The following is a 23,989-nucleotide window of genomic DNA, read 5'->3' as shown; positions in this document are numbered from 1 at the left end:
CTGCACCACAGGGTGGCAGCCAGCCACTGACACGTGATCACCAGAGGATTCTGGGCAATGGCAGAGCCTTAATGGGTCCTCTGGTGCCAATGGAGGAGGCCAGGAGACACAGCGGAGGCAAGAGGGAAGTGCGAATCGAACTGGCGTTTATTTTTAAAGTGATATTTCCATGAGATGAGCTAAGAGGAGGCCTGTGAGGCTCAAAGCAGACAGAGCTAGTCTGTATGGATGGTTGTAAATGGAGCAGCTGACATTCCAGTAATAACAGCCCAAGAAACCGGAGCAGCCCCCCAGGGAGTAGAGAGGCTGGGGGCAATGGGGGGATTATTATGAAGTGTTTTCAGCAGGCAAGGCCTGCCAGCCTCCAAGCATGACGCAGGGGCACTTTTCAAGGAAGATGACGGCAGGGGTGCTGGTTTATTTCGGTAGAGTGGATCAGATGATGGGAGATTTTATACCACAAAATGCTTTTAGAGCCTGGATCAGAGGATAGGAAAATGTGACTTCAGTGTAATGGAGCAAATAATAAAAAAATAAAAAATAACCACACACACACTCATCTATATTCACCTACACATAATTTGGAGCCCGACTGCCTATGATTCACACGCAGCTGGCACCAGTCTGAAGCCTCCTCTCACTGGGCTAGGTCAGAGCAGGAGACAACACACACATTGAGGTACATAAGGAAACACAGAGCTGTGGGGAAACTGAGGCCCTGGGACACCACAGAGTTACTGTCAGCTCAGGGCTAAAGAAGGGCCAGCGCTCAGCAACCAGGTGCATCTGATTTTGCCCAGTTTGGCAGCATGCCCCCACTAACCTCCAGCTGTGGAAGATCTGGTCAGTGGTTAAGTAAGAAGGGGTCTTCCAAAGCTGAGGGAAACCTAGCAGGCTGCCTGGAGGCACTGTGGTCCCTGTTTTTATTCCTCTTCAGCAGCTCTGGCCTCCCAGACACACTTGGATCTGTAGGTAGACTGGTGTGAAGTAAAGCAAGGCCGTGAAGAGAGGGGACCCATGTGCTCTCAGGCTGTGGGGCTCCCTGCATTCAGACACAGAAACCTCACTGCCACTGGATGCCACATCTGGATGGCCTCAGGAGGCAGTCATGGCCATCCCCTGGCCTGAGGTCATAGTTCCTCTGAAACATGGGGAAGTGGATGGATTTGTGAGGCTTCACTTGTTGGTGCACTTGGTTTTAGATTCATGCCTTCCATCAGAGGCAGCCAGCTACAGGCTTTGCCACATTTGTGATTCCTGGGCTGATGTGGGGAAAGAATGACTGACTGCTCAAGTGGATCTCAAGAACAGTAAGAAGAAAGGGCATGGGTGAAGGGAGAAGGTGACTTGCCTCTCCTTGACCGATGGGGCCCCAAGATGACAAATGAAAATAAAGTAAATCATGCCTGACACTCGGGCCCCACACCCTGTTCTGCACACAGAACAGCATAGAGAGCAGGGCCTCTGTGAGGTACAGAGGGGGAGGCGTGAAACGCCTCTCTGTGGACTTGAGCAGAGTGGGGGAGGTGGTGTAGGGATCTCTCCAGACTTTTTGGGCCACAGTGTTTTCCTCTACAAAGTGGGAAAACCACACCTACCTACCTTCTGATTGCCCTCCTACAGGAAATGCCTCTGGGGTGGCTAGCACTTGGTAGGTGCTCAGTAAGTGAGACCTAACCTCATCTTTCACTAGCCGGGAAGGTCCCAATACTGTTGCTAAAACAGAGGTCAAGAAGTGTTTGAGATGAAGAACATCTCTCTGTGGCAAAGTACCTCAGGCCAGACATTGTGGCCATTCTTGGCTGGTCAGGGCTCCTCCTATCTCCCCAATACCCTATGCTATTTCTTAAATTTTTTGCTGTTCTAAACACTCAAGGGAGAGAAGCCAGCAGAAATAGCAGACACAGTAGGTTGGCCACCAGCATGGGCTGATGGGAAAGTGGAGGAGGAAAAGAATGAGAGAGAAAGAACGAGGAGTCAGTGCAAGAATGAATGAGTGAATGAATGAGTGACTTGCTCAGCAAAGATGTAGAATGCCATACCCAAGGCAGGGGGCAAAGGCAACTCATCACAGGGCTGTCAGCCAGAAGCTGGGGTGTGGAGGAGGCAACTTGGGAGGATCAGGGTCACTCCTTTGTATGCCCTTGTTCACTCTAGCTCCCTGTGCCTCAGTTTCCTTGTTTTTCCAAGTGGGAAGACTTTTCCTCACCCTTCAGGGCTGCCATGGGATTAAGTGAGAGCATCTATGTCTCCTCTTAATGTCTGTTCCCCGGCCCCTCCACTGCTCTTCTACCTCAACCAAGATCAGAGGTCCCCTAAGGGGGGGACAACCTCCAGGAGAGATGAGGGAGTGAGAGAGCAGGCGACTGAGGGGCAAGGCTGCTGAGCCAGGAAGGGCCACTACAGCTGACAGGCACAAACCTCTGGCCAGCTGCCCCAGCTCCAGAAATGAAAATGAGGACAACTCGATATCCAGGCCCCAGTGAGTCTGAGAGAAACACATTACTTTGCTATCATCAGAAGTCATCAATAATGCCTTTTTGTTCTTACACAGAGACTTCCTCCCCATGGTCCTCCCTTCCTCCCGACCTTCTACTGCGGTGAGAATGAAGTCAGTTTGTCTACCTTGAAAAGAAAGGGGGTGTGTGTGTTTCTCTTACATTTTAATTGCAGCTACTAATTCCTTATAATATGGAAAGGATGAGTTCCAACCACCAGCAGGAGAGCTGAATTCGTCTGTTGTTCCTCCAGTGAGAACATTTTCCCAATCCACAACTTCTTGCCTGTCATCCTCCCCACCCCCACTGACTTTTTGGTGCTGTGTAATGAAGAAGAGAGACACACCCCACAGTGAGGGGGGTGTGTGTGGAGACGTGGGGGGAGGAGGGAGGCAGATGGGTCTACAGTAATCATTCCTGGGGTAGATCCCAGCCCTGCCATCTGGCTGGAAAAGCCAGCTGACCTCTTTGAGTCTCAGTTTCTCCCATCTGTAAAATGGGGTTCAGAAGGAGGTCCCAGATGATCTGTCTAGCTGCCTGTTGTATCGTAAGTACCCAGAACTGTCCATTCACTTTCTTGGTCCAGTCAGCAGGGCTTGAAAAGCTTGTGGAAAAGGCACAGTATGAGGACATAAATAATGAACCCAAATCCCATCAGATGCGGGTGGCGGCAGACAGACTGGAGCCTTGGATGAGAACACCAAAGCCATGCAGAGGCGAGGGGGGGGAGGGGGTCTGTCTCAGAAGGGAGGCTCATGACCAGAGGCTGGGGCAGGGGTAAGGCTGGGGTGGAGTAAAGGGTGTGGTGGTCTCCACCCCTGAGGAGTCATGACCACCAGACCCCCCTGTAGTGCAGGGGACAGGGGAGGGTGAGTGGTGGCCTCTACCCCCACTTACAACAGCTGCAGGAAGTCCACCTCTCCCTCTGAAACAACCTCGGCCTAGCACCTACTATGTGCAGGGTCTGACATTGTGCTTTCTGTCTCCTCACTTAATCCTTGCAAGCCCCAGGGGAAATGGGGTGACCCTCATTTCACAGATACCTTTTATAGGTGAGGAAACAGGCCTGGAGAGGGATGACTCCTCCAAGGCCACACCAGGCAGGGGAGGGTGGTGCAGGATGGGAGTGGTGACAGACCCTGCTTCACCCCCAACTTGAGGGCTCCCCTCCATCCTCAACTTTCTGCTTCTTTATATTGTGTTCTCTCAATCAGGTTAAATCCTGATTGCACTGTTTATGCTGTTTTTGTAAGAAGAGGTATGTCTGTGAAGAATAGCTATGGTTAGTAAGTGGAGCCCACTTCATTCTCATATTCCTTGTAAATCTCAGAATCTGCCTCAGAAAAACAAGCAACAGAAGACTCTATTCCAACAGTGACATCTGTCTTCAGACCCCATTGTGTCTCTGCTACACAAACTTCTGGAAGATAGATCTGCTCGATTATCGCCAAGGGTCTGAGCTGAAGTTGATTTTGGATTTTCGGGCATGTTTCTAGACCTCAGTGAGGAAGGGACTGTTGATTTGCACCCTGCTCTGCTTCTCAGACAATGACACCTGCCCAGGAATGCCTCTGTGCTGTCCCAGGAGGCCCCATGAGGGAAGTCTAAGCAGGAGGAGACGGAGGTTCTGAAAGGGCTGGGGTGCCGATCCCCCTACAAAGCTGGTTTTCCTCCAATTCAATTCATACACCCTGGTGGGTAAGACTGTCTCAGTTTTAGGCGATCTCCTTGCAATTCTTTTTACCCCATCTCCTCCCCTCTCCCCCCTACCCACAATACTGGTTCCCTCTGTCTGTGGCAAATTCTTGGAGGTGACGAGTGAAAGGTAATCAGACATGGGCGGGATGGCTTTCAAACAACCAATCACTCAGTCTTGGATGGGCTGTTTGTGGTTTACTGGGCAGTTTTTATGTGCGTGATTGTGATTTGATCAAATTCGCTCTTAGTATCAGCTTGTTTCCTGCTTTATTTTCTTCCTGATTCCCAGAAGGGAAGCCATGGTGTCAAAGGATCCTGGTGTGCACCAGAAGTCTCTATGGCTTTGGGGAGGTCTGAGGCTGAACATGCTTGAGAACCCCTGCTTTTGAGAATGGAGGCTCTCAACCTATGGGCGGGAGTGGGAGTGGGGGGAGAAGGCCAAGGTGGACTTCAAGATTCAAGTCCCAGTCTTGCCATCTGCTGGCTGTGTGATCTTGGGTGAGTTCCTTCACCAATCTGGGCCTCAGTTAATTATATAAATGAGGAATGACATCATAGACCTTGGTGGGAGGGTAAAGGAGCTAATAACTGTGAAGTTACTTGGCACATAGTAAGCACGATTATATCAGCGCTTCTTCAAGCAGCCGGCCCTTGTATACTTGTGAATCCCTCTGTCCTGGATGCTGGGGACACAGAAGGACTCAGACCTGGAGTCCATCAGAGCTTAGTAACTAGAGAGCACACTCTAAAATTTGGGGGCTTAGTTTACACTCCAAAATTTGGGTCGAGGAGCACATGAACGTGTGTGTATAATTCAACTACTCGGTGGCTACCCAGGAGTGACCATTACGAGCCAGGACTCTTTGGTGGGCAAAAACTGTCACAGCCATACTGGCCTCATTTGGCACTTGTGATTTCTGGCTGTTGCCCTAAATAGAAGAAAACACACATGGACAGAGAGGTGACACCTCCAAAGCTACCCAATCTGTCACCACGTCGCACTGGAAGACAATCTTAAAAAAAAGCATTTCAGCAAGTGGCAGGGGACAAGTGTACATGTGTGGGAGGGAGCATTTTGAAGGGGATTACTTGCATGTTAAGTACCATCTGTTTATGCCCTCCATAGGGGAATTTTCTGGACTCGCACAAAACAGGTATGAGCAAGGTGCCCCGTGCAGCCTGGTGAAGCCTTCCAGGAAGAGGACCCTTTCTCCCTTCAGGTTCTCCATGAACAGGTCCTTTCCAGATCACGAGATCCTGGCAGTGCAACCCCAAGGAAGCCAGGCACCTGACCCTTAGAAATGCACCAGCAGGCCCCACCTGCCTCTCCTCTCCACATCCACACCCCTGGCTGCACCCACCCCTCATTCCAGCCCACCCACAGCTGCCCCCACAGCCTTGCAGCCGCCACATGACTACGTCCTGGCCTAAGCCTCGTCTTTGGCAGTCCCTCTGAGGAGCTATTTGCAGAGGCCCCCATGTGGGTGTGGGGGTGCTTTACGCACAAGTGTTTGATTTTAAAGAGAGAGAAAGAAAAATCGCAGCAGGTGTCCCCACTCCATCCGGGCCCCACCCGGCTCTTCGAGGCTCTGGGGGCCCTTTGTGCAGTATGTGTGTGTGTGTGTGTGTGTCTGCATGCGTGCGTCATCCCCACATCTGCTGTCCTGTGACAAGAGCCTTTGAAGCTCCACAATGACGCCATCTGCCAGGGACAGCCGGCTGGCTTACGGGGGCTGACCCCACGGTTGCCACGGTAACTAAGATGGGCGCCCACTACTTGCAGAAGGAACTTCAGGCTAATGACATCAGAAGGGTCTCTCCAGTGTGCCTAGACTTGAGTGATGAAGGACAGGAGATGGAGGAGAGGTTGGTGACCGAGTGGAGGGAAGGTGACGAGTCATAGAGGCTGTTAGCCACTGGGTGATAAAAGGCAGCCTTTTCCTTGTGACTTCATGGGATCCCTGGCTGTCAGAAATCCATCCCCACTGATGGAGGCCATATGGCCTTTTCAAGAGGCCATGTTGGGCACCCTGGCACGTACTGTTCCCTTTGCTCAGACCTGCCCTCCACCATACCTAGAAAACACCACTGCACCCTCAAGGACCCATCTTAAGCCTTTTTAGAAATTTCCATCTGTGGGCGTCTCTCTGCTGCTGTGCCCAGTGCTCAGCTCCTGGAGCTCTTGTTGGACAGGACTGTGGAAGCTCTGGAAGCTCAACTCACTGGCAGGTGATGCTTGAGGGCAGGGGCATGTCTGATTCAGTCAAACCTGGTGCCCTGCACAGCATCCAGGCACAGTCACTTCTAGTAAACACTATGAACATAAGTGGTGAAGTCATTTCGTTTCTCAGCCAATTGCTAAGAGGTTTCAACACTCAGAACATTAGAGTTGTGGCACACAGGGGCCAAGGGGAAGGGACAGAAATGAGGAGTGTAGGGGCTTCTCTGCCACTTTCCATGCCACGACCCCTGGGCATCTAGGCAGCAGACCTCACTAGCACAGAGACACTGTTCCTGTGTTTTAGCTAATGTCTTATTCTGGGTAAGGCAGTGGGCATCCTGGGGAAGAATCAGCTCCCAGACCCACTTGGGGGGCTACCCTGTTGGGTCTTGGGGTAAAATCAATTACTCAGAAATTCTTTGACTTTTGGGTCAAGAGGTTTCTCTATCTCCCTCCAAAGTGGCCAAGTCGCTTTACCTGAGCACATGAGGGCACCCCACTTCCCATCTTCCCAGTCTTTATGGTGGCAGGTCTGTAACTTCTGCTAATCCGACAGGACTCGTGTCCTGGGAGCACCGGGCTGTTTTCATTCTTATTCCTTCAATTTTTAGTGAAGCTGGGACTCTTCACCACCAGCATAGACTCCTCTGTGAAAGGCTAGTGCTCACCTTTTTGAACTTTTTCTTACTGATTTGTAGGAATTACTTATATATGAATTCCCAAGAGTTTTCTTTCCTTATATGTGTGGCCAATGTCTTTTCCTAGTCTCTGATGGTTGACACACTTTCTACTGGTAAATTCTATTTGAAAATGGAGCCAGAACCGAGGAAAGCAAGATAAAGAAAGACCTATTCCTGACAACATTCACACCTAGATCGGACCACACCTGAGGCCTACTTAACACTCTGGCCAGCTTGATGTGGGCTCTGGGCTCTTCTCTAAGAGAGTCCTCTCAACTACAGATTTAGTCAGAGCAGGATATGAAATGAGCCAGAGGTATGGCCCCAATTTCCTATCATTATTAAAAGGACAAAGAAGCACAGAAGCATAAGGACCTTCCAGTCTCAATTTCCAGATCTGTGAGGTAGGCTTAATCATCCCATCTTGGCTGATTTTGCTTGTCCCTGCCTCTTGGCTGAGGCAGGGCGCTGTGACCCTGCTCTTCTAAATGGGAGGCCAGGAAATAACATACTGGACAGAAATAATCAGCATCAAAGAAAACTGACATTGGCTGGAAGCTGCCCCATGAAAAATCGGATTTGATGGAGGCAATGGCATAACAGAAAGGAAAGAGAACAGGCTGGCAGGAAGGAAAGAAAGAAATCTGACAACATTGGCAGCTACAGCTGGACAATAGATATGAGGAAAAACTGAGTTAAATCTTCATTGTCTAATTTACACAGAAAAGGACAAACCCTCCCATGAATAATTTCCATATAAAATAAACAGCTAGAGAAGATCATGAACATCTATTTAAGCCATATAAAGGTCTAATTAAGGAATTAAATTGTATTTAGTGACAGTCCCTCTGGAAAATTTCTTCTTAGTGAAATGACACGTATATTGACGTGGTTCTGAAGGATTTAGCCCAGCCCTGGGGGCGGATGTGTCCTGATTCTTCCAGACTTGGTGGGGCTGTTGAAGGCAGGGGCCACCCACAGCCAACGCTGCGCCCACTCACCGTGGTGATGAACCTGTACAGAGGCTGCCGTCTTTCCGTGTACTTGACGGTAATGGGGCTGAGGTCATAGCGGAACCAGATAGCGGGGATGATGCGGCCTGTGTGGCTGTAGGCTACGTACTCCTGGTCAGAGGAGAAGAGGGGAGGGGGACAGAGAATCAGAAGCACAGAAGGACTTTCCTCCCCTTCCTCCCACTCTCGTCCCTGTCAGCCTCGACAGTGCCCCCTCGCATACTCCTTCCTCTGGACCACGCTGCTGGGGTCATTTTTGACCCTTCGGCTGCTTGGAAGTGTACCATATGACCTGGAAGCAGCGCCAGCATCAAAATGTGAATCGGGGAGCAGAGCTGCAGCGGGAACAAGAGCGACTTGGGCTCAGTCTGAGGCCTATTTGCTCCCTTCCATTCCTGGCCATGTAAAAGCTTTCCTTTATTCAAAGACGGTTTACCAAGTTCTTCTCCCCTGGGCTGGTCAGTGCTGCAGGTTGCAGACCCCCAGGGGAGTAAGCCCCACCCCTTCCCCAGAGGGAGTCACAGTTTGCAGGAGGCACACGCAATGACTGTGCACCAGGGAGTACCAAGGAGGTCACGACAGATGAGTGGTGTCCTGAGGGGTGTGTGAGTGTGTGAATTACGTGAGTGTGTATTGCATGGGCGAGTGTGCATGAGTGTGTGTGTGAGCACCAGTGCATTTATGAGCCTGTGTGTGGAAGTCAAGCATTAGGGTCACGTGAGGAGTATCCTTCTTAACAGGAGGAACATGCTGCCCTGGCGAGCCAGAGCCATGCCTTCCTGAAAGGGCACCCACTGGACTAATAGCACGCTAGGGGACTGAATTCACAGTGTTCTGTCTGGCCTGGGCCCTTCAAGCTCTGAAAACCTCTCATAATGTACAACTGGACACCAAACTCCATGGCACCCCAGACCACCATGCCTGAAAGTGCCTGGGCCTGATGGCTTCGGTGGCCACACTCGCTCCCAGACTGGCTGGGACCAAAGGCAAAGAGGAAGGCCCTGAGCAGGCTCTCCTGGGCACTGAGCCCTGGCCAGGCCTTGGACAAAAACAAGATCCGCTTTGTCCAGGGAGAGTTGATGGGCACGGGGCATTGGTTACAGCCCAGAGCTGATCGACAGAGAAGAGTAACGAGAAACTGCAGTGATGGGTCCCTGGGCCCAAAGACTTCTTTGTGGGCTGCGCAGATTATAAAGCATTGGCTCATTTGATAGCAATCGTATGAGGTAGACAGTGCCCCACTCCACAAGGGAAGCCATCTGGGCTTGCGGTCAGTCAGAGACAGAGCCATGGTGAACCATGTACTTACTACTCAGATGCCTGGCCTGGCATCACAGTGAGATGGCCTCCAAGAGACCGAACATAAAGAAGCAGGGCTGCCTGTGGATAGCTACCCCAGAACAACACAGGTGATGAGCATACAGGCACCTGGGTCACTCAAACGGGAGCGGTGCCCAGTCTGTCAGACTTAACAGACCCTTGTTCAGACTGAGAGTGAGGTGGTCAAGAGCCCAGATTTGAAGTTCAGGGAAAACCCAGTTCAAATTCTTATTCAGCTGTGTTATAGTTCTCTGACCATCTCTCAGTGCCTGAGTGGCCAAAACTGTAAAATGGGACAAAAATGGTCCCAGAGTCATGCTGTCATGATTGAAAATGATGATGGAAACAGAAAACTTGGCACAAGGGCCAGCCCATAGTAAATAATCAATAAATAAGAGTTTCTGCTCTTTTTTTGAGCTAGACAATATATTCCATAGAAGGGGCATGGGCCAACCTGGCATGAAAGGAAAAGGTGGTAAAGACCTACCCATGGGGTCTCTTTTGGGGGTGCCTCAACCACCAGGCATCCAGCACTCATGTCCCCTCGGCAGGGTCACCTCGGGGAAGCCAGTGGCTGTCTCTGCTTGAAACCATGAACTGTTGGCCATCTGTTCTGCTGGCTCGGTACCTACTTGGGCCTGTCTGCTGCTCCATGACGTAGCATGTTGGAGTCCTGGCACATTCCCCTTCAGCACGGGCACCAGAATGATTCACCAGTCTCATGATTTTGGGTAAAGCGCTTGCGCCCCCTCCCCAAGCTGGTGCGTGTGTCATGTGCTGGTGGAGCCCTGACTCTGAAGGACCAGAGGGGCGGATGCTGCCAGGACATGGAGACGATTGCAAGCACTGGGAACTCTGGGGGAAGCCACCTGCTTGCTTGGCCTTTCTCAAATATATCACACCCTGTTCCTTGTTAGATTCCCTGACCTGGGCAACAGCCTCCCATCACAACCCGCGGCGGGGCAGACATCCCCCGGGCGGCCTGAAGGGAACCTGGGCAAATGTGGCCTCGCGACTTATTCCGCTCTCCGCCAGCAGAGGGCACGCTTGCATGCAGCTAGGCCCGACCGCTGCCCAAGTACCTTGTTGGCCACTGTGTACTGGTAAGAGTACTGCTGCTTGCCACTCATGTCCTCGTAAACCGTGGGCACAATCTTCAAGATGTAGTCGTGGGAGGCGAGGGCTGTGGGAAGGACACAGCAGGATGAAACCGGGGGCTGAATACTGCCAGCTGGCAGCCTTCTCTACATCTTTTCAACCCTGAACCTACTTGGCATTGCTGGGGTGCTCGGTCCCCATAGTTTCCCCACCAAATCACTCCTCCTCCCTTCTCCCCTTACACATCAGCCATTGAGAGACCCCACCTGTCAGGACCTTTACTCCTGCATGGCATCTAACATTAATATCCTGGAAACAACCCAGATGCCCATCAGCAGGACAAGCGTTAGAGACTGGGCACTCCACAGGCCACCGTCCAAGAGAGCACGTTGAAATGCAGAGAACCAAGTTACACATCAGGGTGGATAGCTTGTTTCCATGCATTGTGGACAGGGGAGATGCTGTGTATATGTGGGAATAGAGTGAAGAATTTTCTGGGAAAGATACCCAAGAAATCATTAGCATTGAGCCTCCGGGTTGGGGCAGGGGGGTGGGGTGGGGGGATGGCAGGATTGGATAAGCACCATATTTCATTGTGTATACTCTGGCCCTGCTTGAACGCTATTGCTTTTGGAATGAGTTGTGCTTAAGTTTTAAAAACAAGGAGCTTACCAAACTAGAAAGACAGCATCAACAAAAACAGATTCGTTTCTTCCCCAGTTTTCTATGACAGGAAGATTGGTTCTTCCACCTGAGCCTGACACACTGCACTGTCATTCTCTCCCCAGCGCCACTGGTCTCATGGATGGCGCCTCACTTACGCCTTACTCATGTCTGTGTCTCCAGAGCCTCTTGCAAGGCTGGTATGGAGAAGACAGTGGCGAATGCTTACTGAATGAATGAACAGTGGAAGGATGACTCTTATCAAAGGCATGAATGGAAGAGCAGATGAATCAGCTTCTGATAAGCATGAGATAACTGGAACCAAACAGCAGGCTGGCCCAAAGCTGCCAAATCACACTTGGAAAAGGTATAGATTGCTTCGGGCCCTCTGGGAGGCTAAGAGTTCAATGACCTCTCTTACGCCTTCTCTAACTGCAGGGAACCTGGAACTAAAACATCATGGAAATTTGGGCTTGTGGGTTCTAATTCTAGTCTCCTAGCTGAGTCAGTTCTGAGTACTTGGGTTCTTCTGTATGAGGGTAGATGATGTTGGTGGTGTCCCTGCCTCTTCCTGCTAATACTTCATCCTGGTGACGAAAGGACAGTGCTTCCTGAACCATCTTCGTGCCTCTATAAGCCTGGGAAACACCCTGAAGATCAAGGTTGAGCACCAGAAGACCCCAGGTCCCCTCTGCTCAACCCTACACTGGTCCTAAGCTGTCAGAATTTCTAGCATGCCTGGCATTTAAAAGGCTAGGCTCCATCCATGGAGATTTCCATTCTTTAGGCTTGGTGCGGGGCCTAGAATCTGCCTTTTGAAATCAGGAGCCCTAAGCCCAAACTTGAAATGCCTTCAGTGTCGCTGAACAACAGGGACAGGTTCTGAGAAAGGCGTGGCCAGGCCATTTCATTGTGTGTGAACATCCCCTGTCATGGCCACATACAACTGTACTCAACCAAACCCCACAGCTAGACTGTGACGCTGTTCCTCATTTCCCTCTTATAAACAATGACCCACTCATATGATTTTCCTAAGTCTTTGCACATTCTCTTAATGATTTCCTTAGTTTACTGTCCTATGAGTAGAACTGATGACTCAAAGGCGGTGACCATTGTTAAGGCCTTGGATACAACTTGCCAAACATCCAGGAGAGACCCTATACACCCGCACATGGAGTCCTGGTGAGCTGTCCTCTCCGACGGGCTTTGGAATCCCACTAGACCCAGGTAGGCACTCATCTCCTGCCCTATTCCCTCCCTCCTTCAAGTATCTCATCACAGAAAAATTCAAACATATAAAAAATAAAGAATCACATAAAGAACCCTCAAGAAGCCTTCGCCTGGCTTCAGCAGCAAACAACACATGGCTGGGTTGGCTCACTCTCCTCACTCCTCCATTTTATAGTCATGAGTCACTTGAAGGGGACATGTTCTGAGAAACGTGTCCTTAGGTGATTTTGTTGTCATTGAGGGAATGTCATAAAGTGTGATCCCACACACACCTCGGTGGCCTGGAAGAGCCCGTGGGGGTCTCTGTCTCTGTGGGGTCCAGCCTTGACTGAAGGGTCATTAGGTGACAAACTTCATTTTTGAAGCAAATCCCAGGTCCCATCAGTTCACCCACAAATGTTTTAGTTATATCTCCTTAGATACAAGGACTCCTAAAAAAATCAACCAACCACCAACAGCATCTTCATAAGACATCCACAGTGGCTCCTCGGTATCTCCAAGGTGTCTGAACTCAGAAGAAAGACAGTGGGATCCTAGGAATGAGGGTCACTTTAGGTAAAGTGGTCTGAGGTGGTGGCATCAGAGTGAGACCTAAAGGACAAGCAGCAGCCCCTGGGATGAGAGCGAGATCTCAGGGAGCTGGAAAAGCAGAGGTCCAGAAGCTGGAACGTAGCTGAAGCTGAGGATTCGAGAGCCAGGTCTAGCCCTGGTGTTGATGGGGGGTGGTGGGGCAAGGGTATTACTGCCAGGCCAAATACACTTCTCCTTCCATTGAGGTCTGAGGTGGCTTTTGTCCCCAGCCCCAGAGCGGCCAAGGTCTTCTGTAGACACCCTCTCACGCTCACACACTCAGGGGCCTTCCTAGCTGGTTCCCCTTGGCTTCAGGCAGCGGAGGGGCCTGTGCTAACTGTGGGTGTGTGGCTGGAACACGCAGACCTTATTCAGATCAGTACCACTCCCCCTCTGTGCCAAGCGGCATTGCCCACCCCTCCGCCCCCACTCCCATTGGCCAGGCATTCCCACGGAAGCAAGGAGGCGCTGTTGCCTACTTTCTTCTACTGAGGCACTAGAGGCTGCTGCTGCCAGAGGCAGCACGCGCCGCCTGGACCCAGACGAAAGCCACTGGGAATGTAAAGCACATACCACAAATATCAAGGCATTACTGTCATACAAACACTGCCCAGGCCTTCACAAAGCCTGGCAGAGCTGCCGGAGAGGCGGCTGTGTCTCCATGACCATTGCAAGCGATGTAGGAAGACTGATTATGTAGTAATGACGAGCACAAAGGTCAGAAGGTAAGCTCTGTCTACGGACCTAGGGAAAAATGACTTCTGCGACTGGACAAAATTCACAGGGACTCAATAAAGCTTGACTTATTACAGGGGAGGGGCTGGTCACAGAGAGAAGTTGTCTTTGACTTGGTTTCTGTTAGCGAGCACATGTTGATAGAAGCCACAGGGGTGGGGCAGGTGGACTTTGGACGGGTAGTATGTGACGGTCACGTGTCCGGTAGCCTGTCCAGGATCTACTGGCTGGGTCCAGGCAGATTTCAAGACTATTCTGAGCACGTGGCCAAGGACCCACACATGCACACAGAGGTACAAGTGTGAGCACATGTGTTGATGTTCGTGTAGGCATGTGTGTGTTGCGGTGTTTGCTTGTCACTGCAGGGCAGGTTGGTGTGTGTAGGTGTATGCACATATTGCTAAGCAGTAGGTGTGTATGCTGGTTGGTGTGTAGGTGTGCATGTTGGAGGCATGCATTGAATGCATCCGTGTGGGTGTGCGTGCATACTGGCATGTATGTGTGTTGCTGTGCATGCATGTAGGTGTACACACATGTAAGCAGGCATGCTTTTCTGCTGGTGTATAAAGACAAGGTATGCCCCGGGATGTGGGCTGAGCTGCCAGAGGGCTGAGGAGGAAGAGGGCTCAGGGAGCAGTCACGCATGGTGGGAGGGGTTCAAGGAAAAGGAAAGGGCAGGGAGGGGTAGTTAGACCCAACTGCCACCCACAGCCCAGTTCTCACGGTGCCAAGGGGAACCAGACAGGTTCTGGCTCTCCATCATTACTTCTGTGGGATTTCAGGGATTAACTCAACTAGGAAAAATAATGGCAGCAATAACAACAGTAATGATGATAATAGCTGGTACTCAGTGAGTACTGAATATGTGCCCGGAGCTGCCACGTGCTTTGCCCCTGGACACAAGGCATTTTCTCCCTTCTCTGAAAGAGGGATAATCCCAGCTTCCTCACGGGCTACATGTGGGAATAAAGCATTGACAGCTTGGCCTGTCAATTTGATAGCACACACTTGACAAATACTCCCTCCCCTCTGCCATACAGGACAGTGGACTGCAGCAGGTGGGCTCTGAATACTTACGGTTGGAGGTGAGTCTGTCTGCTCCCCCGAGAGCGTTAAAAGCTCCGTGGACATTCTGGACCTGTGGAGAAGCAGAGTGAAGGGCTGATCCCAGGCACAACCTTATTTAGGGACCCCACTTGTTACATCTGTGAAATGCAGACAAGCACAGTCTGTCTCAGAGAAGTCTGGGGAGCAAGATACAACAGGGCACAAGGCTGGCACACGGTAGGTACTAGCTTGCTTCCCAGCTTGGGTACCTACTATATGCCACTCTGTCATAGACATTTCATGTCATCTCATTTAATGATCCAAATGATATTTCATTGGGCCCATTTTACAGAATAGCAGATGAGTCTTAGAGAAACTCCAGAACTTACCCAGGGTCCCCTTGCCAGCATAAGGCTGAGTCAACTTCAGGTTCAGGGCTGTAGGACCTCAAGGCTTGAGCACTTTCCATTAAGCTACACAGAAGACTCAAGTAAGGTGGCTCTGGGTTCCAGCATGTACCTCTTGAGACCTCCCCCCACCATCCTCTAAAAGGCCTGGCTGTGTCCCCCTGAGAGAGGCTGCTGTAGAATAGAGCCGAAAGCCACCCCCTTCTTTTGTAAGGAAGATGGAAAGCAAGTTAGTTTCAGAAAATTGAAGGCAGGGTGAGGCACAACCAGTACATGGGGCATACTACCAGGGGCATGGAACAGGGGCTGCTGAGGTAGACACTCTGGAGGACTTCCTGAAGGAAGTGACAGGGACATCAATATCTACAGGAAAGAGAGACGTTAATCTGGTGAGCAGCATCTGTAAACGTGAGAGTCTGGAGACAGGGGAATAGAGGTCTGTGTGGCCCTCCAGAAAGGAAGGTGGGTGGAGTAGGAAGGAGGGAGGTCAGTGAGGGAAGTGGGGATAGGCCCCTGTAGGCACAGTGGGCATCATTTGGGTGACCTGCTCCAGTTCTTGGCTAGAGTACTTATAAATAAACACAAAATAAAGTCGGTCCATTGGGTGCTTTGAACTTGACTTTCTGAAGACTTGGTTTCTAATATAAGAGGACAGAGATTATGAACATTCTCCTCCATTGCTGTGTGCCAGTTTTATCTCATCTTCAACTATATAATTATTTGATTAACTTCTGTCTTCTCTGCTAGACTTTAAGCTCCATATAGGAAGGGACCATGCTGTCTTCACTGATGCATGCCTAAGGCCAGCATAAAGTAGGTACTCAATAAATATTTGTTGTATGCATAGATGGCTAATGCCTTGGAAGATGGAAACTCAGCTCAGTTTTTTACATGAAAAGAAATCCTACTTCTGCCATAACAATGATTGAGCTGTCTTTGAGACAGTTACCTAACCTAGTCAGCCCCCACCTGGCTAAGTCTCACATGGGTTTCCCTCCACATAAAACCCAGAGTCTGCTTCCCCCTCCAGGTAGATACTTTTGGACCCCCAGCCAATTCTGATGACCCTCATTCCCTGGACCTCAGCATCTCACATACAAAACACTATTGTGACGTGTGGACACTTGCCAATTCATTTCTTCCCTAAACATAACTTTGTGAGTCTTTCATATGAAAATGACCAGTTGGCTATGCCACACAGCAAGCACCCTAGGAGGTGGCGATGTACAAAATGACCCCTTGCCATGAGACTTCCATGTCCTGTGCTCGATTTTTGTCACCTTTTTAAGGGTTTGGCATATATTCCACCTCCTCTAGGAAGCCCTCCCTGATCTTCCCCACCGGGAAGCAGTCCATTTCCACATCACTGCCTAGACTCCTATGCCTCTCTTGTCCTTGGCCTATATTATAGTATAATTGACATTATATTATAATGTCCTATAGTATAACATTATTTGATCTCTTCTTCACGGAAAGGTGAGAACCCTGTATTGTTTATTCACCACTGCAGTCCCAAGTTCTGGCACAGAACCTGGCAAAGAAAAGGTAATTCCAGAAGGTCTGATGAATCCACCTGTGCCTACGTGAGGCACAATCAAGGAAGACCAGGGGCCAGACACATCTGGTTTCTTGAGGGCTGAGTGATCTTGGGTCAGTTACTGAACCTCTCTGACCCAGTTTGTTCATCAGGGAAAATAAATCCCCTCCAACATACTCGAGGGAGTTTTTGTGAGGATTAAATCAGGCTTTTTCTACAATGCTGCTCTTCGCAAGAAAGATGTATTGACTGTGCAAAAGCTGGGTTCAAATTCTGGCTGTGTGATCGGTGAGTTGTATGACCTGTGACTCTATGCCTCAGTTTCCCTGTGTGCCTAGTTTCTGGAGTTGTTGTCAGGATTTGGTGAGCTGGTGGGAGCAAAAACCTCTAGGATGCAGCCAAGGCCCATTGCCTAGCATGGGGTCATCATCTACCATCCCTCATGTGGGTGGTGATGACCCCACGCCACACCCTATGTGTGAGCCCCATGAACACTGGCAGCGTGAGGGTACAGCCAATAAGGGGAACATCTGATTTCAATGACTATTCACTCTGTTCTAGGAGTTTTGCAATGCTCGTAGGAGGAAGGGGCTATTATTATTCTCTTTTTACATTGGATGTAATCTGATAAAACTGAGGCCTTGGTCACAAAACTGGCAAATGGTGAAACCAGGATCTGAACCCAGAATGGTAAGCTAGGGAACCTCCATACTATAGTTTCTCGGTGGCAGACGTAGGAGGGAATGAGGGGTGAGTCCCATGTGAAATCACCTGCAGGAAGTGAGTCCACTGTCCCTACCCTCACTGAGTGTATGGATAGGCAGTCTGGTCACTGGCTCCCAGGAGCTCAGACCTTCTCTGTTTCCAAATTTCTTTTGGGTCTCCAAAGGAACTGGGAAGCCCATGACTGACTCTATCGGGCTGTGTACCATAGTAAAGGAATGGATGGAGGGAGGAAGCGCGAAAAGTGTATCTGTGTCGTAGGGTGTGCACGATGAGGAGTGTGTGAGGACGAGGTTGTACTGGCAGGGCAGTCGAGGTGAGACTGGACTCATACTGGGTTCTACAGCAGGGTGTACCCTTTCAAACCTCAGTTTTCTCATCTGTAAAATGGGGAAAACAAAGCACCTATCTCTGGAGCTGCTGAGTAAGTGAAAAGTTTGGCTTGCAAGGTACACCGTTTGGCTCACAGAAAGCATTAGACTGACATCAGGAATTCTTGTTGCAAGTGAATGGATGTGGATGGACGTATGGATGGAGCAGTGCAGGCCAGAGCCTGCATGTGGGTCTGTATGAGATATTCCAGTCAGCGAGTGTGAGCCTGCCTCCCTGGATGGTGTGTGTATATGTGACAAACACAACTACACCCGTGGGGGGATGCTTGAGAGAATGCCAACACCAGGTGTGTGTGTCTGGGCCCTCTGGGCTGCTGCTCACTGTAGGAAACAGTTGGACTGGACCTGCAGAAGCGGCCCTCCTGCTGCTCGTGACAAGGACTGCCAGCATCTCCCAATGACCGCACTACCCCTACTTAGTGGACATGGGTACTGAGCAGTGGGGCAAAAAGGGCTGTGAGCTCACCTGTCCTTCCATGAGAATGGAGGTGCCAAGCTAATAGGGATTTTTGTCTCATCCATTGCTGTCCACCCCCGACATGGATGCACAGGAAGTGCTCAATAAATAGTGAATGACACTAGTCCTGAACTCTGGGAATCAGACAGGTCTGCTGGGGACCCTGGTTGGGCTTCTCGGGGTTCAGCTCCTTGTCTGTAGAAGTCAGGCCTTCCACCTCCTATGATTGGTGCAGAGAAAGCATGAGCACTTAGCACTAGCTTGCAATAGGCCAGTCCCTTCCCAACCTGCGGTTCCAAGTTCACTACATTGTTGACAAAACAAGCTGCATCTACACACAGAAGGAATAATCGAGGGAGGTGTTTGTCTAAGAAGAGGCCTAAAGCGGGTGGTCCCTCTGGAGGGCATTTCTCTGTGCCCAGGGGGGCAGCAGGCTTTGGGTGACAGAGTGACAGAGCCCCTGTATGGCCACCGGGCCTCATCCCCTAGATCGTGCACTCACCTGTAGTGTGTCCCCAAAGGAGAGCTTGTGGATGACATGGGTCATGTCCGGGTTCTGTGGCTGGGCTGTGGCACTGTGTGTGGATACGTGAAAGTTGCCCGGGACCTGAGGGAGAGAGGCAAGTTTCAGGGGCTTGACTGGGGGTCTGTGGGAGCAGATCTTCACTGTGGAGTAGACAGCCCTGGATATGGATCCTGGCTTGGTCACGTCCTAGCTGTGGAACTCTGGGGAAACTGCTGCCCCTCTCTAAGCCTTGGGTTCCCTGACTGCAGAAGGGGGAACAATAGCAGTGGCACGAGATGGGGCTCTGGGGCTTTGGGGTGAGAGGACACATGTGGAGCACACAGCTGGCTCCTCACACAGGCCAGGACTCCAAACAGCATGCCCACCAGCCACCTCCCGGGCTGCTGGCCCCATAGTAGGGTGGGGGCGGGGGGCTTTCCGGACGGCAGCCCAATGGACTCCAAATCATTCCCCCACCCTCCGACACTTACCCCATCACCCTAGGGTAAATGAGATCCCCCGGCTCCCAGGGCTCCATCAGAGCACAGCCTAGTAGGGGTAATGAATGAATAGTCCAGGGAATGAATGACACAGAGCCTCGCAGATTCTCCTGGGGCCTCCTGATGTCACTGGAAGGTATCTCGTCTGCCCAGCTGCTCAGACCAAAACCCTGGGGGTGCCCAGCCCTCATCCTTCTCTCATATTTAACCTCCTGCCTATCAGGAAATGGCATCAGTTCCACCGCCCACACGGCTGGCACCTGATCCCCACAAGCCTCCACTGTGCCCCAGGATGGGACTATGGTGGTGTCTCCACAGGGCCCCCAGATGCTGCTCTTGGCGTCCCCAAGTTTTTCCCCAACAGTGACTAGAGATGGCCTTGGTGATCTATGCTTAATCCCATCAAACCTCAGCTTGGAACCTTCCAGGGTTCCAACCTTGCCTCAAAGCCTCAAGCCGCCTCTGTTCATCCCTCTGGTTGTGCTGCCTCTGGGCCTCTGTGCCCACGCTCCCCACCAGTGAAATGGAGATGATAACCGCACAGAGACTGGGAGGATCAAATGAAGGGATGAGTACAAAGCAGACAGCAGGTATTACTGGGTTGGGCTCTGATGATGAACAGGCCAGTCATCAGAGCTAAGAGAGAAGGATTGTTCTGGAAAAAGGACCCCTCCAGCCAGGGGAAAAGTCAACTTACAGAAATATTTTTAAATTTCATTTTCACTTATATAAATAATACTTTGACACATTTCTATTATTAAAAAAAAATACGATAAAGGCAGAACTAAAGTCCCCGCTACTTATCACGTCTTCAATAACAAAGCAACAGTGACCGGAGGATGTTCTTTAGACTTTTTCTATATGTGACCCAGGACCTGACCATGGACATGGTCACGGCCCGGTTCAGAATCCGGCTGGGGCCTGGCCTCGGGCTCCTGGAGTCAAGTGAGTCAAGGAGATTGGATTTGCGCAGCTGCCACGGCTGCCAGCCCTGGGAGGCTGTGACTCAGGGACCCGCGCCCCCTCCACTCAGAGCCCATGGCAGGTGGCTGACGCATGCCAGCACATGCTGGGCTGAAGAAAGGGGAGACGACGCTTTTAGAGCCTGTGACTTAGGAGCCTGCGTCAGTGTCTCTGATGGATTTTAAAAACATATAGATGGAGCCAGTCTCCAAGCCCCAACCCCTCTTACTCTCCCCTTCCGGGCCTGTGTGATTAAGTGAGGTGGAGGTGTCTGGGCTGCAGCTAAAAGGCTGCTGACACCTGGCTGCTCGCCAGCGTTCTCAGATGGATAGATGGATAAGGAGGCCCCAGGCAAGAGGCAGCCTGATGAAGGGAGATACGGAGGTGAGGCCTGCCTGCAGGCTTTCTGATCTGGGCACCTCTTGGTTGAGCAACCCTGAAGACACAAACCCTTAACAAGGGGAAGTGGGGTTCTCTACTCCCTCCAAGGGTGAGGGGCAGAGGCTGGCCTGAGTTGCGATCTGGAATGAATGGACACGCGGCCATGTCACACGTGACTGAGACAGCCAGCATCAGCAAGGGCAGTGGTGTGTAGGGGTCGGGGGAGGGGAAGCGCCTGGGTTCAAATCCTGGCTGTGAATGCTCATCAGGCTACTTAATCTCTTGTGCCTCAGTTTCTGCAGGGCTGCAGTGAGGGCTAACGAGTAAAGGGACCTAATTGTTGGTAGCCAACAGGTCACAGCTGAGTGGCCCTTTCCTAGAATTCTGGGCCCCCTGACGTTATCTGTACACAATTTTATAAGCTCTTCTGTACCTGGCAATGGTGGTGATCAGCTGATGAGGTCATGGTCATTCCCACCAATGGGAGAACAGGATGCTGAGGCTTATTCCATTCCTGCTGTGTTCAGTGCTGGGCACATTTAATTTGCTCCTGTGAGGCCAGTAACTATCCCTGTTTGCAGCCTAGATAAACAAAACTGCCCAGTCATTCAACTAGCGTTACAGCCAGACCTCTTGGCCACAGGTCTGTTTGGCCCCAAAGAGCAAGCTGCACTTCACTGAGCGCCAGCTAGTAGAGATTCACCCCACAGTAGCCCATCTGAGGGGTGCCAATGCCGCCCGGCATGTTTGCCAAAGGGGTGTGTGGCATTGGGCTGTCTCTCTGTCAGCTAGACACATGGGTGAGCAATGGTTCTCCAGGTGCTTCCCTGCTGAAAACCCCCAACAGCTTCGGAGCACAACCGCCATAAAATCCACATGATGGTGTGGATTCAACTCAGGCCTGTGTGGAGATGAATCTGCAAAGACAGCCTCAGAATCACGCCGCCCAGCACCCATGCTACTGGCTAAGCCCCTCTTTCCTGAACCTGGACTGGCTGTGACTCACATTAGCCCACCAAGTGCAATATCCAGGGGCATTCCTGCTTCAGTGCTGAAGGGAGTCCTGGGCTGTCATGGAAGACACTGACTTACTAGACAGGCGGTTGGGAGACCGCAGGGAGCGAGACGGGTCCAGCCATCCCAATGCAGGCCCAACTTTGTAGCTGCTAGTGGGGACTGTGAGTAGGGAGAACACTTGTCCTGTCTAAAAGGGCAGTTTCCCTAGTTCCAGACCTTTATCCCTGCTGGGAGGTGGACCCAGTGTGGCCAGACCCTCTGACTGAAAAGCCAGCAAGCTGGACGCCTGGTTCCTCACACTGGCTCTGAAGTGCTTGAATGCTGTAGAGGACAACATAACTTGTTCTGGGAAGGGAGTTGGGTGGAGGCAAGCAGAAGCAAGGAGTTGCCCGTGGCTGTGTCTGGCAGGGCTTGGGAAGAGGCGTTGTGGGACATGGAGAGAGCTCTGTGACCTTGGGCAAGATTCTTCACCTTTCTGGGTTTCCTGGTATACTACAGTGTCACCTCACAGGGTTGTGAGAGGTTCCACTGAGATTGTACATGAAAGAAGCTGAGAAGACAGCCAGCCCATGTTGCACAACCCTGCTGGCTCCTGCTGGGGCTCCCTGACTCCCCCAAATGCACCAAGCTGACACTCTTGACTTCATTTCCCAAGGTACGGGTTCTAGTGACAAAACAGCAATGCTTGAATGGTTCTCTGACCAGCTTCCTCACTCTCAGTCTCCCTACTTCATTCCTCCTCATGGAACTTCCCAACCATTGCAAGGCTCGTTAGTTCAAATATTGTCTGTCTCTCTCCACCAGGGTGCAAACTCCACCCACCTAATACACCACCTTTGAGCTCACAACCCTGGAACACAGCAGGTGCTCAGGAAAAAAAACCAAAAAAACTGCAATGAATGAATGTATAATGAACAGCTTTAAATCCCCAGGCAAGCATTACTGTGTGGGGCTCCCTTATATGATTATCATCACCATCACGGCTATAACAATGTAAGGATGTAAAATCTGAGGCCAAGGGGGGTCAGACGGCTTGTAGGTGGCTGCTTGGCCCACAGTGGAGTAGAGGCAGAATAGAAGCAGGAGCCCCACTCTCTTTTCTCCACCCCTGCCTTCTCTCTTGGGGAGAACAGTCCCTTCCTGAACCAGTCAGCAGGGGGGTGCTTCAAAACCTCCACCCAGTGGGAAGCTGACCCCAGCTTGGCAGGGGCTGTGTGCCTGAGGTCCTGGGGGGCAGGAAGACACATAGCTCTGCCACCTGGTTTGTAGGCAGAAGGGGACAGAGGTGCTGGGGAGTGGGGGCGAGGGGGCTGTCCTACCTTGTTGATGCTGAACTGCCCCTCGAAGCGGCAGCCTGCGCCATTGTTCAGCGGAATCTTCATGGAGTTGTCGATGTGGCCCACCTCGTGCCTGCCCATCTCATCCTGTATGTCCAGCCCGACCACTGCAGGAAGCAAGGAGAGAGGAGGGGTGAGGCCCTGCCCTTCCTTTTTTTTTTTTTTAAAGATTTATTTATTTATTTATACAGAACAGGCCAGAGATGAGGAGGGTGAGAGGCTTCACCAGAGACAGAGTGGGGAGCAGAAGATGCAGATCGATGAAGTACACTGCTGAGGGGAGCAGCGGGCGGGTCAGGAGAGGTCTGCCTCGCCATGTGGATCTCCTCGTGGCAGGCGGGGATCGAACTCATGTGGAAGTGGCCTAAGCTTCTTAGTGCTGTGCTTTAACCCGCTGCGCCACCAGGGAGGGCCCTCTGTCCTTCCTTTTGCCACCCTCTTCCACCCACTCTGGGATGGGTAAAGGGTTCTCCCCAAGAGCTCACAGTGGGGGATCTGGAGCCACAGAGACAAATCGGCCAGTTGAGTAACAGCTCCCGCCATGAGGGAGCAGCGTGACCTTCCCAGAAGGCTGTGGGGTACAGGGTGTCCTCTTGGCTGAAGGCAAGACTGCGGGGGGCAGTGGCAGGTAGGGGTTCAATATCATCTAACTCCTGGCTCTGCGGCTCAGCAGCTGTGCAATGTTTGCTGAGGAGCTGAACTTCTCAGAACCTGAGTTTCTTTCTTTGTCAAATGGGACTGGCAGTATCAAATCCCTCTCAAAGGATTATGAGGATCAGAGTTAACATGTATAGAGAACGTGTGAAATGGGGTTTGATAAGCCAGTGGCAGGTGGTTAATAAATGTCAGCATTTAGTATATCTCGGACACTGTCTGGGTTCATGGATGAACAGACCCAGGCATGTATGCATGTATGCATTCATTCATTCTTTTACCTATTGCTCCAGGCTGCCAGAGGCTCTTTTGGGTTCCTCAGTACACAAAATGAGAGGCAGAA

General features: G+C 51.2%; 1 protein-coding gene across 1 annotated transcript in view; it reads right to left on the bottom strand.

The window, feature by feature from the left end:
• ERGIC1 (endoplasmic reticulum-golgi intermediate compartment 1) overlaps positions 1-23,989 on the bottom strand; it is a 48,681-nt gene that overhangs the window by 3,787 nt on the left and 20,905 nt on the right. The window contains exons 5-9 of the mRNA XM_012722139.1: positions 22,975-23,099; positions 18,792-18,896; positions 14,804-14,864; positions 10,513-10,613; positions 8,099-8,221 (exon numbers count right to left, since the gene is read on the bottom strand). Coding sequence (XP_012577593.1) covers positions 8,099-8,221; positions 10,513-10,613; positions 14,804-14,864; positions 18,792-18,896; positions 22,975-23,099 — 515 coding nt within the window. The remainder of the gene's footprint in view (positions 1-8,098; positions 8,222-10,512; positions 10,614-14,803; positions 14,865-18,791; positions 18,897-22,974; positions 23,100-23,989) is intronic.

The sequence above is a fragment of the Condylura cristata genome, unplaced genomic scaffold, assembly GCF_000260355.1.
Source record: "Condylura cristata isolate star-nosed mole 26May11 unplaced genomic scaffold, ConCri1.0 scaffold00008, whole genome shotgun sequence".
Lineage (NCBI taxonomy): Eukaryota > Metazoa > Chordata > Mammalia > Eulipotyphla > Talpidae > Condylura > Condylura cristata.
Note: the sequence above shows the minus strand (reverse complement) of the source record. Positions and strands in the feature narration are given on the sequence as shown.